At 37.2% G+C, this 20,035-nt stretch overlaps 1 protein-coding gene across 1 annotated transcript in view; it reads right to left on the bottom strand.

Annotated features, from left to right (window-relative positions):
* The window catches only part of SPATA6 (spermatogenesis associated 6), a 147,670-nt gene that overhangs the window by 97,229 nt on the left and 30,406 nt on the right, over positions 1-20,035 (bottom strand). The window contains 1 exon segment of the mRNA XM_019449360.2: positions 185-226. Within this exon segment, the coding sequence (XP_019304905.2) occupies positions 185-226 (42 nt within the window).

Genomic DNA, 20,035 nt, shown 5'->3' with positions numbered 1-20,035 from the left:
ACTATTTATGTCAATCTTTCTGAATATATTATTTTCATCTATTGACATTTTACATTTATGGACCAATACTAGAAACTCAACATTGTTCTTAATTTGGGAAGGAGGGGAAAAGATGGTATTTTTAAGAAGCATTCTTTTAAATGGGTTTGCACATCAATTACCTTATCAAAATATAATACAGTACCTGGTGGAACTAGTTGAATCAACTCAAACAATGCAGTATCATCTGAAAGTTTAAAGAAAAATTTCCTTAGACAAATTAATAATAAACAAAAATTAGTTACTCTAATCACAAGTCTCTAAAAGTCAAAGTAATTGCCAGGTAGACTACATATACGTTTGTATCTTAGTATACTGTGTGTGAAAATATATATATACACATATGTATGTATACATATGTATACATATACATATGTATATGTATACATATGTGTATATATATGTATATGTGTGTGTGTGTGTATATATATATATATATATATGTATGTATATGTATATATATATTTTGGCTGCCATGTCTCTTAGGGCTTTACTATTCTATAGTGGAGATTAACCCTTCAACCTCTCTGGAGTTTTTCTGATTTTTTTTTTATTTTTTTAGAGCAGTTTTAGGTTTACAACAAAACTAGAGAGGGAAGTACAGAGATTTCCCATATGTCTCTGTCCCCACACATGCACAGCCTCCCTACTATCAACCTCACTCACAGGAATGGCACGTTTTTGTTTTTGTTTTTGTTTTTTTTTACCAAGGATAAACCCCCATAGTTCCATCATAATCACACAAAGTCCATAGTTTACCTTAGGGTTCAGTCTTGGTGATGTATACTCTGTGGGTTTGAACAAATGTATAATGACATATTCCATCGTTATAGTATCACCCATAGTATTTTCACTTCCCTGATTTTCCTCTGTGCTCTTGCCTATTCATCTCTCTGTTCCACTTCAATTTGCCCCCACAAGCAACCACTGATCTTTTCATTGTCTCCAGTTTTGCCTTTTCCAGAATGTCATGTAGTTAGAATCATATAGCGTTCAGGTTTTTCCCATTGGCTTCTTTCACTCAGTAACACACATTTCAGGGTCCTTCATGTTATTGATGGCTTGATAGCTCATTTCTTTTTCTTAAATGTTTATTTATTTATTTTTTTGGTCGGGGTGGGGGAGGTGGCACAGCGAGAGAAGGAGACAATCCCAAGCAGGTTCCGTGATCTCAGCACAGAGTCCAATGCAGGGCTCAAACTCACACACTGTGAGATCATGACCTCAGCCGAAATCAAGAATGGGACACTTAACCAACTGAGCTACCCAGGTGCCCTGATAGCTCATTTCTTTTAAGTGTTGAATAATATTCATTGTCTGGATATACCACCCTTTATTTATCCATTCATCTACTAGGGGGGCATCTTGGTTGCTTCCAAGTTTTGACAGTTATAAAAAAAGGCTTCTATAAACAAGCTTGTGGAGAAAGGAGTTCGGGTGGTGGAGGAGCAGGGAGACCTTCAGCTTGTCTCGTCTCTCAAATAAAGCAAGTTATCAAATAACTCTGAACACCCAAGAAATCAATCAGAGGTCTGAGAGAACAGAAAGTACAAATCTACAGGTAGAAAAATGACCACCTTCTGGAAGGAGAGAGTTTACTTGGGGGAGACATAGCTGTGGGTACAGAGGCTGTGAGGGAGCCTGCTTACAGAGGCTACTGCAAAGTATTATAAGCAGCAGAGTACAAAATCTGAACTTTTAGAAGTCCACCACCATGCGGGACGTGCCTGGATTAAAGGTGCTCAGGTGGCAAACCAGGGCAGAATCCCAGGAGTGACAGCATGGTCTGAGGATCCGCTGGGTCACAAGAAAGACGGGTCAGGCCAACCTGCTGCACTGTTCCCAAGCATAGGAGTGGGGACTCGGGCTGAGGGCAGTGAGCTAAGGCAGGGTGCTGGCTTTCTACTCTGTTTTGACATAAACTCTGAACCACTGCGGGGTCTGTGACTGCTTTCCTCACACTGGCTGGCAAAGGGCAAAAGCACAGCAAGATGCTCCCCCAGGGGAACAGCACGGGTCCCTGTGCAGGATTCCCTAAAATTTGTGTAGTTTTGAAACTTAGTCGTGTGCCTGAGATAAAAAAGCTCAGATCAGGCAGGGTGAACGCATGGTTCTCACGAAAACCAGGTACACAAGAGGGGTGACTACTCTTCTGTGAGGGTTTGTTGAAGAGTGGGAGGTGTGAACTTTGAGCTCCAGGGCTAGGGAGCTGTGCATCCTGTCCATCTGAACTGAAAGCCTTCAGGGAGCAAAACAGCGCCACCTAGTGGAGGATGGAGCCACGTACACAAAGCACAACCTCCTCCTTTTCACCCAGTCCCAGCCCATTTTCACTGAAACAAGTCAGCCTGAAAATTAGCGCAGAAGGTCGGTCCCCCAGAAGACCAGCACAAACAACTCAACACCAAGTCTACTGATCATAGAATGCTGCAAAGCTTCAGCTCTAGGGGAAACGGGATCTAACTTCCTTTTTACTTTCATCCCTTTTTATTATTATTTATTTTCTCAAGTATCTTCTTAGTTTTTCTCAAGTTCTTTTTTCTGTTATCTATTTTCTCTATTCTATTCTATTTTATATTACTTATACTTTTGGATCTAGATTCTTTTTTTTAAATGTTTATTTATTTTTGAGAGAGAGAGACAGAGCGCGAGAGGGAGAAGGGCAAAGAGAGAGGGAGACACAAAATTCGAAGCAGGCTCCAGGCTCTGAGCGGTCATCACAGAGCCTGATGCGGCGCTCAAACCTAACCCATGGACCGCGAGATCGTGACCTGAACTGAAGTCAGACACTTAACCAATTGAGCCACCCAGGCACCCCTAGATCTAGATTCTTTTAACAAGCAGAACAAAACACACCACGGATCTAGTTTTTTGGTTTTTGGTTTTGTTTTTTTGTCTTGGTTTTTTTTTTTCTTTCTTCTATTCTTTTCCGGACAAAATGATGAGACAGAAAAATTCACTCCAAAAGAAAGAACAGGAAGTAGAACTCACAGCCAGGATTTAATCAGTACAGATATAAGTAAGATGTCTGAACTAGAATTTAAAACAATGATTATGAGAAATAAATAAATAAATAATAAACAAGTAAAACAATGATTATGAGGATACTAGCTGAGCTTGAAAAAAGCATACAAGACACCAGACAATCCCTTTCTGCAGAGATAAAAGAACTAAAATCTAGTCAGGCTAAAATAAAAAATGGTAAAACCAAGATGCAAACCCAAATGAAGGCCATAAAAATGAGGATGGACGAAGCAGAGGAGCAGAGTAATACAGAAGGTAAAATTATGGAAAATAATGAAGATGAAAAGAGGGAAAGAAAAGTAATGGATCACAAAGGTATACTCAGGGAAATCAGCAACTTAGTAAAATGTGACAAAATTCATACAGAAGGAATCCCAGAACATGAAGAGAGAGAAAAGGCGGCAGGTTTATTCATAAAAATTATAGCTGAAGATTTCCCTACTCTGAGGAAAGACACAGACATCAAAATCCAAAAAGCACAGAGAACTCCCATTAAATTCCACAAAAGCAGACCATTGCCAAGGCATACAGTCAAATTCACAAAATACGCAGACAAGGAAAGAATCCCAAAAGGAGCAAGGGAAAAAAGTCCCTAACCTACAAGGGAAGAAAAATCAGGTTCACAGCAGATCTATCCACAGAAATTTGGCAGGCCAGAAAGGAGTGGCAGGATATATTCAACATGCTGAATTGGAAAAATATGCAGCCAAAAATCTTTATCCAGCAAGGCTGTCATTCAGAATAGAAGGAGAGATAAAGACTTTCCCAGACAAACAAAAACTAAAGAGGTTTGTGACCACTAAACCAACGCAGCAAGAAATTTTAAGGGGGACTCTTTGAGTGGAGGAAAAAGACCAAAAGCAACAAAGACAAGAAAAGACCAGGGGCACCTGGGTGGCTCAGTCAGTTAAGCATCCTACTTCGGCTCAGGTCATGATATCATGGTCCGTGAGTTCAAGCCCCACGTGGAGCTCTGTGTTGACAGCTCAGAGCCTGGAGCCTGCTTCAGATTCTGTGTCTCCCTCTCTCTCTGACTTCCCCGGTTCATGCTCTGTCTCTCTGTCTCAAAAATAAATAAACATTAAAAAAAAAAAGAGAAGACCAGAGAATGCCACCAGAAACACCAATTCTATAGGTAACACAATGGTACTAAATTCATACCTTTCCATAATCACTCTGAATGTAAAAGTTCTAAATCAAAAGACCTAGGGTAACAGGATGGATAAAAACACAAGATCCATATATATGTGTGTATGGGTGTGTGTGTGTGTGTGTGTGTGTGTGTGTATACATACATATATATTCCCCCTAGCAGAAAACCAACAAGGAAACGATGTCTTTGAATGGCACACTGGACCAGACAGACTTAACATATATTTGGAACATTCCATCCTAGGGGCATGTGGGTGGCTCAGTCAGTTAACCATCTGACTCTTGATTTCAGCTCAGGCCATGATCTCATAGTTCATGGTATCAAGAACTGTATCAGGCTCTGTACTGACAGCATGGAGCCTAGTAGGCTCTGAGCAGGGATTCTCTCTCACCATCTCTACCCCTCCCCCATTCATATTCTCTCTCTCTCTCTCTCTCTGTCTCAAAATAAATAAATAAACTTAAAAAAATTAAGAACATTCCATCCTAAAGAAGTAGAATACATATTATTTTCTAGTGCCCATGGAACATTCTCCAGAATAGATCACATTCTGGGTCAGAAATCAGCCCTCAACAAGTACAAAAAGATTGAGATCGTACCATGCATATTTTCAGATCACAATACTATGAAACTTGAAATCTACCACAAGAAAAAAATTGGAAAGCCCTCAAATACATGGTGGTTAAAGAACATCTTATTAAACAATGAACAGGTTAACCAGGAAATTAAAGAAGAAATAAAGAAATATCTGGAAGCAAACGAAAATGAAAACATGACAGTCCAAAACCTTTGGAATACAGCAAAGGCAGTCCTAAGAGGGAAGTATATTGCAATTGAGGACTATCTCAAGAAGCAAGAAAGGTCTCAAATATACAACCTAACCTTTTACCTAAAGGAGCTAGAAAAGAAACAGCAAATAAAGCCCTAGTCAGCAGAAGAAGGGAACTAATAAAGATTAGAGCAGAAATAAATGATATGGAGAGCCTTTCCCCTACAGTGAGGAACGAGACAAAGATGTCCACTCTCCTGATTACTATTTAACACAGTACTGAAAGTCTTAGCCTCAGCAATCAGACAACAAAAAGAAATGAACAGCATCCAAATTGGCAAGGAAGAAGTCAAATTTTCATAATCTGAATAAAACATAATATTCTATGTAGAAACCTGAGCAATTCCTATCAAAATAACACCAGCATTCTTCATAGAGCTAGAACAAACAAACCTAAAATTTGCATGGAACCAGAAAAGCCCCTGAATAGCCAAAGTAATCTTGAAAAAGAAAACCAAAGCATCACAATCCTGGACTTCAAGCTGTAATTATCAAGACAGTATGGCACTGGCACAAAAACAGACACGCATATCAACAGAACAGAACAAACAACCCAGAAATGGACCCACAAATGTATGGCCAACTAATCTTTGACAAAGCAGGAAAGAATATCCAGTGGAATAAAGACAATCTCTTCAGCAAGTGGTCCTGGGAAAACTGGACAGCGACATGCAGAAAAATGAACCTGGACCACTTTCTTATGCCGTACACAAAAATAAACTCAAAATGGAAGAAAGACCTAAATGTAAGACACGAAGCCATCAAAATCCTAGAGGGGAAAACAGGCAAAAACCTCTTTAACCTTGGCCACAGCAACTTCTTACTCAACACGTCTCTGGAGGCAAGGGAAACACAAGCAAAAATGAACTATTGGGACCTCATCAAAATTAAAAGCACAGCAAAGGAAACAATCAGCAAAACTAAAAGTCAACCAACAGAATTGGAGAAGATCTTTGCAAATGACATACCAAATAAAGGGTCAGGATCCAAAATCTATAAAGAACGTATCAAACTCAACACCCAAAACACAAATAATCCAGTGAAGGAATGGGCAAAAGACATGGACAGGCACTTTTCCAAAGAAGACGTGCCAATGGCTAACAGACACATGAAAAAATGCTCAACATCACTCATCATCAGAGAAATACAAATCAAAACCACAATGAGATACCACCTTACACCTGTCACAATGGCTAACGTTAACAACTCAGGCAACAACAGATGTTGGCAAGGATGTGGAGAAAGAGGATCTCTTTTGCACTGCTGGTGGGAATGTAAGCTGGTGCAGCCACTCTGGAAAACAGTATGGAGGTTCCTCAAAAAGTTAAAAATAGAACTACCCTACGACCCAGCAATTGCACTACTAGGTATTTATCCAAGGGATACAGGTGTGCTGTTTCGAAGGGGAACATGCACCCCAATGTTTATAGCAGTGCTATTGACAATAGCCAAAGTATGGAAAGAGCTCAAATGTCCATCGACAGATGAATGGATAAAGAAGATGTGGTATGGTACATATATATAATGGAGTATTACTTGGCAATCAAAAAGAATGAAATCTTGCCATTTGCAACTATGTGGATGGAACTAGAAGGTATTATGCTAAGTGAAATTAGTCAGAGAAAGACAAATATCATATGACTTCACTCATATGAGGAATTTAAGATACAAAATAGACAAATACAAGGGAAGGGAAGCAAAAATAATATAAAAGCAGGGAGGGGGACAAAACATATGAGACTCTTAAATACAGAGAACAGAGGGCTGCTGGAGGGATTGTGGGGGGGGGGTGGGCTAAATGGATGAGGGACATTAGGAATTTATAAATAAAAATAAACATTAAAAAATTTTTTAAAATTAAAAGTAAATAAAACTAAAAAAAAAAAGAAACCTGAAAGACTCCACCAATAAATTGCCAGAACTGATACATGAATTCAGAAAAGTCGCAGGCTATAAACCAATGCAGAAATCTGTTGCATTTTTATACATCAATAATGAAGCAGCAGAAAAAGAAATCAAGGGCTCTATCCCACTTACAATTGCACCAAAAAACATAAAATACCTAGGAATAAACCTAACTAAACAGGTAAAAGATCTGTACTCTGAAAACTAGAGAGCACTTATGAAAGAAAGGAAAAACATTCCATGCACATGGATCAGAAGAACAAACATTGTTAAAATGTCTATATTATCCAAAGCAATCTACATATTCAATACAATCCCTATCAAAATACCACAAGTATTTTTGCAGAGCTAGAACAAACAATCTTAAAATTTGTACGGGATCACAGAAGACCCTGAATAGCCAAAGCAATCCAGAAAAAGTAAAGCAAAGCTAGAGGCATCATGGTTCTAGGCTTCAAGCTGTATTACAAAGCTGTAGTCATCAAAACAGTATGGTACTAGCACAAACACAGACACTTAGACAAATGGAACAGAATAGAAAATCCAGAAATGGACCCACAACTATATGGTCAACTAATCTTTGACAAAGCAGCAAAGAATGTCTAGTGGAAAAAAGACAGTCTCTTCCACAAATGGTGTTAGGAAAACTGAACAGCGAAGTGCAGAAGAATGAACCTGGGCCACTTTCTTACACCACACAAAATAAACTCAAAATGGATGAAAGACCTAAATGTGAGACAGGAAACCATGGAAACCATCAAAACTTTACAGGAGAAAACAGGTAGAACTCATCATCAGGGAAATACAAATCAAAACCATGATGAGATACCAGCTTACACCTTTCAAAATGGCTAGAATTAACAACACAAGAAACAACAGGTGCTGGCGAGGATGCGGAGAAAGGGGAACCCTATTTGCACTGGTGTAGTGCAAACTGATGTAGCCACTCTGGAGAACAGAGTTGAGGTTCCTCAAAAAACTAAAAATAGACCTACCCTATGATCCAACAATTGCACTTCTAAGTATTTATTTACCCAAAGGATACAACAACACAGATTCAAAAGGGTACATGCACCACAACATTTATAGCAGCATTATCAGCAATAGCCTAACTATGGAGAAAGCCCAAATGTCCATCAAATGAATAAAGACATTGTATACACACAAACACACACACAATGTATATATATGTACACACACACAGTGAATATTACTCAGCCAACAAAAAGAATAAAATCTTGCCATTTTCAACGATGTGGATGGAGCAAGAATGTATTATGTTAAGCAAAAAAGGTCAATCAGATAAAGACAAATACCATATGATTTCACTCATATGTGGAATTTAAGAAACAAAACAGATGAACAACATTTGGGAAAGGGGGTAAAAAAGAGAAGAAAGGGAAACAAACCAGAAGATACTCCTTTTTTTTCTTTGATTTTTTTTTTTTGATAGAAAGAGCACACGTGGTGGGGGAGGGGCAGAGAGAGAGGGAGAGAATCCCAAGCAGGCTCTGTGCTACAGCACAAAGCCCGGGGCAGGACTTGATACAAACCAAAAACACAAGAGACTCTTTTTTTTAATGTTTATCTTACAGACAGAGAGAAAGAGAGCACGCTCATGTGTGTGAAGGACTGGGGGAGGGGCAGAGACAGAGAGGGAGTCACAGAATCTGAAGCAGGTTCCAGGCTCCGAGCTGACAGCACAGAGCCTGACACAAGCCTCGAACTCACAAACCATGAGATCATGACCTGAACCAAAGTGGAACACTTAACTGACTGAGCCACCCAGGTACCCCACCACAAGAGACTTGTGAGAGACTATCTTAAGGATAGAGAACAAATTGAGGTTGGTGGAGGGAGGTGGGTAGGGGACAAGCTAGATGGGTGATGGCTGTTAAAGAGGATACTTATGTGATGAGCACTGGGTGTTGTATAAAGTGACGAATCACTGAATTGTACTCCTGAAACCAATACTGTACTGCATATTAACTGACTAAAATTAAAAACAAACAAACAAACAAAACCTTGTGCAGGCTATTGTGCAGGTTTTTATGTGGACATAAGTTTTCAACTCCTTTGGGTAAATACCAAAAGGAGTAGCTGCTGGATTGTATGTTAAGACTGTGTTTAGTTTTGTAATAAACTGCCAGGCTGTCTTCTAAATTGCTGTTCCATTATGCATTCCCACCAGCAGTATATAAGAAGAGTTCTTGTTGCTCAGTATCCCCACCGACATTTGGTGCTGTCAGTGTTTTGGATTTTGGCCATTCTAGGTTTTTGGTGATAACTTGTTTTAATTTGAATTTCCCCAAAGACATATGATGTGGAGCATATTTCCATATGCTTATTTGCCATCTTTATATCTTCTTTGGTGAAGTATCTATTAAGGTCTTTGGCCCATTTTTAAATTAATGTTGTTATTTGATTTCTGAATTTTAAAAGTCCTTGGGGTGCCTGGGTGGCTCAGTTGGTTGAGCGTCCAACTTTTGGTTTCAGCTCAGGTCATGATCTCACAGTGGGTGGGACTGAGCCCCATGTCAAGCTCTGCACTGACAGCATGTAGCCTACTTGGCATTCTTTCTCTCCCTCTCTCTCTGCCCCTCTCCCTCACCCTCTCTCTCTCTCTCTTTCTCAAAATAAATAAATATTGAAAAAAATGACTGGATACAAGATAAACATTTTTTGGTCACTTTCCTGTATATCAACCACACACACACACACACACACACACACAAAGAAAAAAAGAAAGAAAAGTGAGTGAAGAGCCTTATTCCCCAAAGTCACATAATATATAACCAGTTAGAAATATAAGAAATGTATGGCAAGTACATACACACATACCCCCAAAACCTTAATATTATACACAAGGAAAACATAAGTTTAAAAAGTCAATATACATTGCATATCTAAGTGGGAAGAATGAATAACGTAAAAATGCCAATTCCCCCAAAATATAATTGAAATTAAAATTCAAAGAGATTTATTTTAGACCTGAAACATGATTCTAAGTTCACTTACAAAACTAAACATGTAGGAATATGAATATGTGTATATCAAATGAAAATATGGATTACAGAAATCTGTGATAATTAACCATGCAATATCAACCAAATAATAGATACTTAGAATAAACAGACATAATGAAGGGAAAAAGGAATGGGAGACTACACAGAGACAAGATGAGGGTAGAAAGAATATTAATGGGGAACAGACTTCTACTTCAGATAATGACAATATATACCAAGCACACCAATCATCCTACTAGGAACATTTTAAAAATCTGGTCAAATGACTTTTAAAAATCTGCTTGCAGGCACAGAGAAGCAAATAAGACAGTTTAGAATTAGAGTTTAGAATCTTGAAGAAGAAAAAGCCAGGAAGATGAACCAGACATTGGAGCTGTTTTCTCTCTAGGGGCATCTGCTAATTTCAGAAAAGACAAATGAAGGATTGATAAATTTAGCTGAGGTTTTTATGGTCTCACAGACCTAGAAGCAAAATATGACTTCAGGGCCTACCCAGAAGGAGAGATATTCATAAATTCTCCACATTTTGGATAGTCCCCTGAAAGAGCCCGGGAACAGAGATGAACTGTAAATAACCTGGCTTTTACAAGAACTGAAATCTGGCTTCAAATCACCTTAATCTGTAACATTGGACTGACATGATCAAGGATTGCTAGTGTACTAGCAGCCTAGAACAGGCAAATAAAAACAAATAAAACCTATCTGGAGAACGAGAGCATAATTCCATGCCCCCAATTATTTCTGCAATTTTTCGCATAAAATGTTCAATATCCTGAAACAACAAAGAATGGTTACAATTATTTTGGGGGAACTGTTAAGCACTATTAACTAAAGCTAATTATACATGCACTCTATGACCCAGAAATTCCACCACTAAGAATATACCAAGAGAACTGAGTATATACGATTACCGAAAGATACTTATAAAAATATCCATAGTCGTTTTATTCATAATAATCCAAGGCTAAAAACAATCCTCATCAACAGGGAAGTAAATAAATTATATATTCATATAATGGAATACCAAAGAGCAATAAAAAAAGAATGGTTTACTGAGATACAACAACACAAGTGCTTCTGACAGACATGAGCCATACTCAAATGAATACTTATTCTATGATTTAATTTACATGAAGGTCAAGAATAGACAAAAGTAATCAATGTTGATAAAAGTCAGAATAGTGATTATCTTGAGGGGAGTATTGACTGGTAGAGACACAAGGAAACCTTTCTGAGCAATGGAAACACTCTATGTCTTGGTGAATGGTGATTACTGATATACACAAAAGTGACTAATCAATGATGAGTACACAGGGTTAAAATTATACGTTAGACACTTTTGACACAAAAAATAGCTAAGACAATTTCCAAAAGAAATAAATCTGGAGGGCTCAAACTACCAGGTATCAAAACTGAAGTTACAGTAATTAAGAAAGCATAGTATTTATGCAAGAATGAACAAACGGGGTGCCTAGGTGGCTCAGTCAGTTAAGTGTCCAACTTCAGCTCAGGTCATGATCTCGCAGTTCCTGAGTTCGAGCCCCGCATCAGGCTCTGTGCTGACGGCTCAGAGCCTGGAGCCTACTTCGGATTCTGTGTCTCCCTCTCTCTCTGCCCCACCCCTGCTTGCACTCTGTCCCTCTCTGTCTCTCAAAAAATGAATAAACGTTAAAAAAAATTGTTTTTAAAAGAATGGACAAACAGACCCATGACACAGAAGAGAGACTAGAAAAAAATTCACATATATGTAGGCACTTAACTTATGACAAAGTAACATTACAGACTGATTATAATAAGGAAAGTCTTTTCACCAAATAGCATTGCACACACAGATATACATAAAAAATGAAATTTTATCCCTATTTCATACCATATATAAAAATGAAATCCAGGTGGACCATAAATCTAAATATAAAAATTAAAGAAATAAGGCTTTTAGATTATATAAAAGAGTATCTTCATAACTTGGAGCAGGGAAAGAATTCTTAAACATGACCAAAATTAGCGCTAAGCATAAAGAAAAAGATTAATAAATCAAACTACATTATTAAATTAGACTATATTAAAAATAACTTGCTCATCATAAGCACAAGAACCACTAATAGATGAAAAATGCAAGCTACAGAATGGGAGAAGATATTTGTAACACATATAATTGACAGAGAGTTTGTAACTAGAAAATATAGAAAATTCCTACAAATGAATAAGAAAGTAACAACCTGATACAGAATTGAGCAAAAGACAAACATTTCACACCCATTATAAAAAGATGTCCTGAAAGATTGATAAACGTATGAATTATTAGTCTACTTCATTCATCTTCAGGGAAAAACCAAATAAAAGCATTATTCACCCATAATAATGATAAAATTTTTAAAAATCCAGCAATCCCAGGAGTTGGGAAGGATGTAGAGAATAAAACTTTCAATGGCAGAATACATATTGGTAGAGCAACACTGGAAACTGTTTGCATTGCCTATTCATGCTGACCCTAAGACTTAGCAATTTCGTTTCTATGTATCTACCCAATAGGAATGGGTGCTCATGAGCATCAAGTCATATAATCAGGAATGTTCAGAGCAACATTATTCATAATAGCAAAAACTATAAACAACCTAAATGTCTACCGATGTCCATAAAAGAATAAATAAACTGGAGTATAGTTGCATAATGAAATACTACACAGCAATAAGGATGAATGGATTAGTTACTCACAACAACACAAGGCAAATATCTCCAGCAAAATGCTGAAAAAAAAAGTCTGGCACAAAAGATTTTGCACAGTATGATTCCATTTATTTAGTGTTCAAAAATAGGCAAAGCTAAATTACAACATTAGACATTAAAAGGGAAATTCTTTTGTGGAACAGAGAGGAAACAGTGATTAGAAGAGGGTATAGGGGGGCTTTCTGAAGTTCTAGCAAAGTGTTCTATTTCTTGACCTAGGCTTTAGTTACATAGGTGTTCACACTGATATATTTCAATGAGTATAAACAAATACTTGAGTTAAATGGTAGGTTAAATATGCACTAGCTATGGTCACCTTCCGAACTCTCACTAAAAGAACAAATAATTAAACACACACACACACACACACACACACACACACACACACACAAACACACACTCCCAATGGCAAAACCTGAGAGGAAACAATTTGAACAGAAATGGTAACTTAGTTAACAGGAAAAAGGGTCTTAAGCCAATAGACCGGAAAGCTTAGGAGCAACCCCTTTTGTATTCGAATTCCTAACAGATTTAGTGATTGGTAGTGCCAGCTACCTCTGCAAATGACAGAAATCAATGGGGCTAAAAGCCAGAGCAGTTGAAAATTTAAGAAACAGTCAAAGAAACAGTCCTCCCTCCAGTTTACATTGCTAGGAAACTGCCTTTCCCCATACCCAGGCAGGTGGTTGGAAGTTCATTCTCTGGAGGAGGTGGGACAGGGAGAAGCAGGGGGGTGGGGGCAGGGGCCGCTGGGAAGGGAGGGAAAAGGAGGAGAAGGAGGTATAGTAATCTTCATCTTTGTCACTGTTGTCCTTGGAATGGAAATAGGAGGTATGGTTGACAGCAGGGGTACTATATGAAAACAGGGAGATTAAGAGTCTGGGCTACATACTGATACTTTACCACAGCTTCTTCTTCCACAAGGTTCTAAAATCAGTAGTAGTCAAATTTATAACCTCTAGGAGAAAGATGGGACTGATTTTTCTACTGAATATGATCTGCTGAAGTCAAAATACATAAAAAGATGCTGACATCCTAAGCTTTTCAGTAAGATGGCCCAGAGAAACCACCCTACAAAAAAGTCCATACTGACAATTTCTATCCAAGAGGAATCCCCAACAGAGTTAGTAACTAGTAGTGCCAGGCACCTCTGGCACATAATTTCTAAAAGCATTTTAGTGTTCTGCTATTAAATATGAACAGATGGGGGCACCTGGGTGGCTCAGTCAGTTAAGTGTCCGACTTCAGCTCAGGTCATGATCTCGCGGTTCGTGACTTCAAGTCCCACGTCGGGCTCTGTGCTAATAGCTTGGAGCCTGGAGCCTGCTTCAGATTCTGTGTCTCCCTCTCTATCTGCCCCTCCTCTGTGCACACACACACACACACACACACACACTCACTCTCTCTGTCTCTCAAAAATAAACATTAAAAAAATTTTAAATATGAACAGATGGCCAATAATTTGGTGGCATCCTCTAACACGAAAGACAAGCAAAATCACAAAATAGAAAATAAAAGTAGAAACAGCAGAGTTTATCTCCCCAGATCTCCCCTTAAAAACAGACATAGCAATTAAATAGCAAAACCATAAACCTATGGACAACATCTATAATAAAATAAGGGGATAAGATATCCCTACAAACCCCAAAATAAAACATATGGTGACAAACAACTCACAGTCACAAAACCTATGGGTACCAGCCTCCACGCAGGAAGAAACAGAAGGAATGAAGGGGCTATCAAATGACCTGGGAAGAGAACTCCAAAACAGCCAACAGTACTCACTAGGAGGCACAGGTCAATTTGAGAAAAGCAGCTGAAACTGGGAGAAGGTCTGCCCACTCCAATAGCAGGTAATTCAAAAGGTTTAAGGGAAGTTCCAAAGGTGGTAGTCTGGTGACCTGTAAGAACTATAGAAACTGACCATCCAGGGTTCCCAGGCAGAACAGAGCCCAAGAAACCACGAGAAACTATAGAGAAGAGAATACAAATTAAACAGGATTTTTAAAAAATAAAAAAGAGAAACCAGAAAAAAGTAGAATGGAACAAAGGCAGAAAATCCCAGAAGGCAAGCCACCATATACGTATGCTAAACACTATAAAAGGAAGCTCAGTGAGCCTAAAAAGTTTTCTTCAATCATGCTTCCTTCTAAACATTTAGGAAAAAACTAAATTCAATTAAGAATGAGCAAAGAGGGGTGCCTGGGTAGCTCAGTTGATTAAGAATCTGACTCTTGGTTTCAGCTCAGGTCATGATCTCAGTTTGTGAGTTACAGCCCAGTGTCAGGCCCTGCACCGACAGATAGAGCCTTCTTAAGATTTTCTCTCTCCCTCTCTCTCTGCCCTTCCTCCACTCTCTCTCTGTCTCTGTCTCTCTCTCAAAATAAATAAACTTAAAAAAAAATAAAGAATGAGTTGGGGCACCTGGGTGGTTCAGTCAGTTAATCATCAGACTTTGGCTCAGGTCATGATCTCACTGTTTGTGGGTTTGAGCCCCGTGTCAGGCTCTGAGCTAATAGCTCAGAGCCTGGAGCCTGCTTTGGATTCTGTGTCTCCCTCTCTCTCTGTACCCATCCCCTGGTCGTGCTCTGTCTCTGTCTCTCTCTCTCTCTCAAAAATAAACTTAAAAAAAAATTTTTTTAAAACAATGAGTAAAGAAAAGGTTAAAGGTCAGATGTACACCAGGTTCTTATATAAAAAAATAATAGTGAGAAAAGAAAAAAATTCCTACAATGAAAGTAGCCAAAAAGACATTTCAAAAACAGATCATAGCTATAATCTACTACTTGAAAAATCTTAAAGTAATACAAGGTATTGAAGAAGTAACTAAATCAAAACAAAATCAGAAACAAAAAAGTGAGATGGTATAACTCAGGAAAGAAGCAGAAATAGGGAAAGGCATTTCAGAAATGAAGATTAAACTAAAACAACAGAAAATACCTTAAAAGAAATAAAAGATTTTTTTTAATCAAAAGGAAACCAACAAATATTTTTAATGAGAGAAAATAACAAATACTAAACAGACAAAAATATCCAACATACAATAATAGCATTATTCAGGAAACTTCACAGGAATGAAAATGGATTAGAAACTACAAATAAGAAACACACACTGTACTTAAGAATAGCAAGTGTCTGGGTGGCTCAGTCGTTAAGCATCTGACTTCAGCTCAGGTCATGATCTCACAGTTTGTGAGTTTGAGCCCCACCTTGGGTAAGCATGAGTCCGTCCCTCTTTGGATGAACACAAGCCCCACTTCGGGTAAAAACATGAGCCCTGCTTCTGGAGAGTCCTGCTTTTCTCTCCCTCTCTCCCTCTCTCTGCCCCTCCTGGCATTCTCTCTCTCTCTCTCTGTCCCTCACTTACTTGTGCCCTCTTTCTCTCAAAAGAAAAAAAAAAGAATAAGAAACAACTTCAGGATATATTCTAGTAAAACTACTAGACTTTAAGGATAAATAAAAAATATTTTAGGTATTTAGGCAAAAAAAAAAAAAGACAAGTGAAATAACATTAAACTTTAAGAAAATGATTTAAATATCTGAGGAAGAACTGGGTTAAGTTAAGCAAAAACTAAAATAAACTACAAAACTAAGCAAAGAAAATATTAAATTCAAGTGAAAACAGAATTCTTGCCAAGAAAAGTAACCGTAATATATTCACCACATGATTCAGCTAAAAATACTTTTTACATGGTCATAATATACAAAACAAAATTGTGATTATAACTCTATTAAGAGGAGAGAAAGACAGAAAAAGGGCATATATATGTTTTCAGGACAAGCAGAGAATATATGAAAAGTACTTACATCCTCATATTCCATAAGGAAAAGTAGAGATAATGTCTAAAACTGAAAAAAATCAAAATGTTTCGAATGCAATATAAGTATGTTAGAGATATGTAGGTGAGTACAAAAAAAACAATAAAAAATAATAATAATAAACTAGTTCCTTGGGGAGTCAGAAATGATGGAAAAGAGGGATGTTACAGGATCACTGTTTTGGGAATAAGTTTTGTAGACTATATGTAATTCCAATATTAAAGAAAAAAATAACATAATTATATAACCAATTAAAATAATTTCAATGTAAGTAAAAATCAAATTTAAAAAGATATCACATTAATAGTTACATATATGCATGTATTTACATATGTATATATATGCATGTATATGTATGTATGTATACATCTTGTCTGAGAGCAAGTCCTAGCAAACAATAAAATTAATTGCTTTATGTGCATAAAATGAGCTACCCCTTCCATTTCAAAGAACTTGCCTTGTTTTGACAGTGTAAACTCAGTATTTGCAAATTTGAAAGAAAAAGAAGTTACACTTTCTTTTCAAATAAATAACACAATTAAAAATAAAAATCATTTCACAAAGAAAAGTAAAAGGTTAAAAGTAAAGTCAAGGAAAGGGGTGCCTGAGTGGCTCAGTTGGTTAAGCGTCCAATTCTTGATCTCAGCTCAGGTCTTGCTTGATCTCAGGGTCATGAGTTCAAGCCCCACGTTGGGCTCCACGCTGGGCGTGAAGCCTACTTTAAAAAAAAAAAAAAACAGCCAAGGAAGGAAACACTCTTTCATAAGGGATCTAAGTAAAAAAAAAAAAAAAAAAAAAAAAGTACCCCACACTAGCCATAATCATTCTGGAATGGGCCAAACATGTAAGCAGAAAATGGCCAATAATACATTCATGAAAATATTGCATGGGTATTTAGCATGGTCAGTTATTATTTCTGTGAACCATTTCCAGTGAAGAAAGGAAAACAAATGCAGCTGTTAACAGAGTAATTCCAACTGGTTCCCTAAAGATATCAATGGTCTCAGAAGTAAAAATGATCTTGGAAGGAGTATAAAGTTTAAAAACAAAGGGTTTAAATAGAAAACAAATCTAAGATTTATGTCAACATACTAGATACCTTGCGAGTCTACCATCGACTCCATGAATAACTGCCACACAAAGTGAAATAATGAAATAAACCATCCAGGTGGCACTGTTACTGCAACTCCTCAGCTGTAAAGACATGGCCTAAAAAGTAACTGGGTTTGTTTGATTTATATTTTATCATAAGAACCTAGATTAACGTTTACTGAGAAAAGCTATTTGCTAGTTTCTATAAACAATTTTCTATTCTTTTATACTTAAAAAGTATATTTTGGCAAAAATACTTCAGGAAGAGAGACCTTAAATTATTAAAGGGAAAGTTAAGTAATGCTGCTAAAAAACCAAATAGCAAGTTGATGTAATTACATGTACTGAAACATGTAGCATAATTAACCTCAATTCATAGATGCCCTTTACCTTGTAACTAACTAAAGACAAATGTCCTCATTCCTCTATAAAAATTCTCATTTTCACATGTACTTTTAGCGTGAGTTACAAAGTAAAAGCACTGCAACACTGCAGAAATACTACTCACATAAAGCAAATCAAAAGCTACAGTAAATACCTTGAGAGTGCCAGAATGCTGTTAGCCTCTGCACCAGCAAGAACAATTACTATAATAATATCCTCTGAATGCCTATTTACCTGCCCTAACTACAAAGATGAATTGGTGGAAGGTACTTGTCACTGTGTATTTAAAATATGAATCCTGAGTCTTACAAGCCTCCTTGAGGATTGAGGCAGGGACACTCCCATTCATAGCCTTTGAAGGATATATTCTCAGCCTTTAAATCTTCACCTGAAAGCATTTTCAATACCCCAGACACCAGGTAAGCACTAATTCCCAGAAGCTTGAAAAGCAAGAGCTGTAATGAAACTGCAATGTTTCTCTACAGGCAAGAGAAAACAATATGGACAACTACTAATCCACTACAATATAAATAAAAATCGTATCTGTTCTGTATCCAAGTGTTGAAGGGAATGAGGTCAGAGAAGGTATTAATTATCAATTTTTAAATACAAAATACATTTCCTAACCAAAGGATTATAACACTACAAATAGCTATCTCTCAATTGGATAGTTCCAACAGTCATAAAAATAGTAATGAGGCAGTTATATAATGCATTATGATATTTTATGAACTCCCAACTACCAGATACCTAGTATGTGCCAGGTATTGCCATATGCATTAGAGATATGGCGGTAAACAAAACAGAAAAAAAATCTCTACTCTTATGAAACTGCCACTCTGTTGAAAAAAAAAGAAAAAAGAAATAATATATCAGTGCTAGAAAGAAAAACAGGTGGACCATTCATTCCTATTTTCCCTATGCAAATACCTGTTGTCTTGGTGGAACTATTAAAAGCATATTCTTTTACTCAAAATATCCTGGGTATATAATAACTCTAAAGATAATGGGATAGGTACATAGCAAAAGGTGCTATTTTAGATACTTTGGTAAGAAAAGGCCTCTTATTATGATGATAAATTTCAGCAGTGACTGGAAAGAAGTGAGGGAGCAAGCAATATGTTTATATGTAAGAGGATCTTTTCAGACAGGATATACTGTGTGTGTGTGTGTGTGTGTGTGCTCGCGCATGTAGAAGAGAATCTGTAAAACTTCACTGAGAAAGGATGAAAATCCATAGTATCAATAAAGAAGTCTATGAAGTAGAAAAATTTTCAGTCATTTCTTGCCTAAAAATGGTTGCGAGGGTACAGTTTCAGCCATCAATCAGTTAATTCTGGTAAATTCCAGAATTAGAATAGTTTCCCTAAAGAGAATGCCTTCTCTATGAATACAAAATTACCTTATTATGGCTTTTAATACCATTGACACTTAATGTCATTTTATATATCATATATTTCCCTAGACCATAGGTGATTCTGGATCTCTGGTGTTTCCTTAGAAGTGTAGATATGGTATGAAATGGAACTGGTAAATTCCCCAGTAATAACACTAGTAATGATAACAACACATCATCAACAATAATAAACAAGGGACATTTTAAGTGTTTAGTGTGTGCCCAAAACTGTTCTAAGCATCTTAACTGAGTTACTCATGGATCTGGCCATTTATCAGACTGTCCAGTTAAGGGGGTCCTCGGATCTCCCTGAGCATTTTGACCATGCTCAATTTGCTCTTAGATGACATAATCTTAATTAACAAATACTGGATTTTAGACAAACAAGTACTTGTTAGTTTTATATGTTACACAATGGAAAATGATATATGTGACTCACAATCCCAAAAGTAGAATACTACTGGTAAGTGGAAATTCTGGAACAGTCCACAATTGTTTCAATCGTTTCAATTCAATTCATTACTTGAAGTTCTTCTCTTTGCTTCCATTGACAAAAAGTCTAGTTTACTTCTATGGATTCAATTTTATATCTTATTTAAAGGATCTGTTTCTACCATTTCTACCATCATTCTGTGTTTAAG

Source organism: Panthera pardus, unplaced genomic scaffold, assembly GCF_024362965.1.
Source record: "Panthera pardus isolate Hobbes unplaced genomic scaffold, ASM2436296v1 HiC_scaffold_11, whole genome shotgun sequence".
In the NCBI taxonomy this organism is placed as follows: Eukaryota; Metazoa; Chordata; class Mammalia; order Carnivora; family Felidae; genus Panthera; species Panthera pardus.
This window is presented reverse-complemented; position numbering and strand designations above follow the sequence as displayed.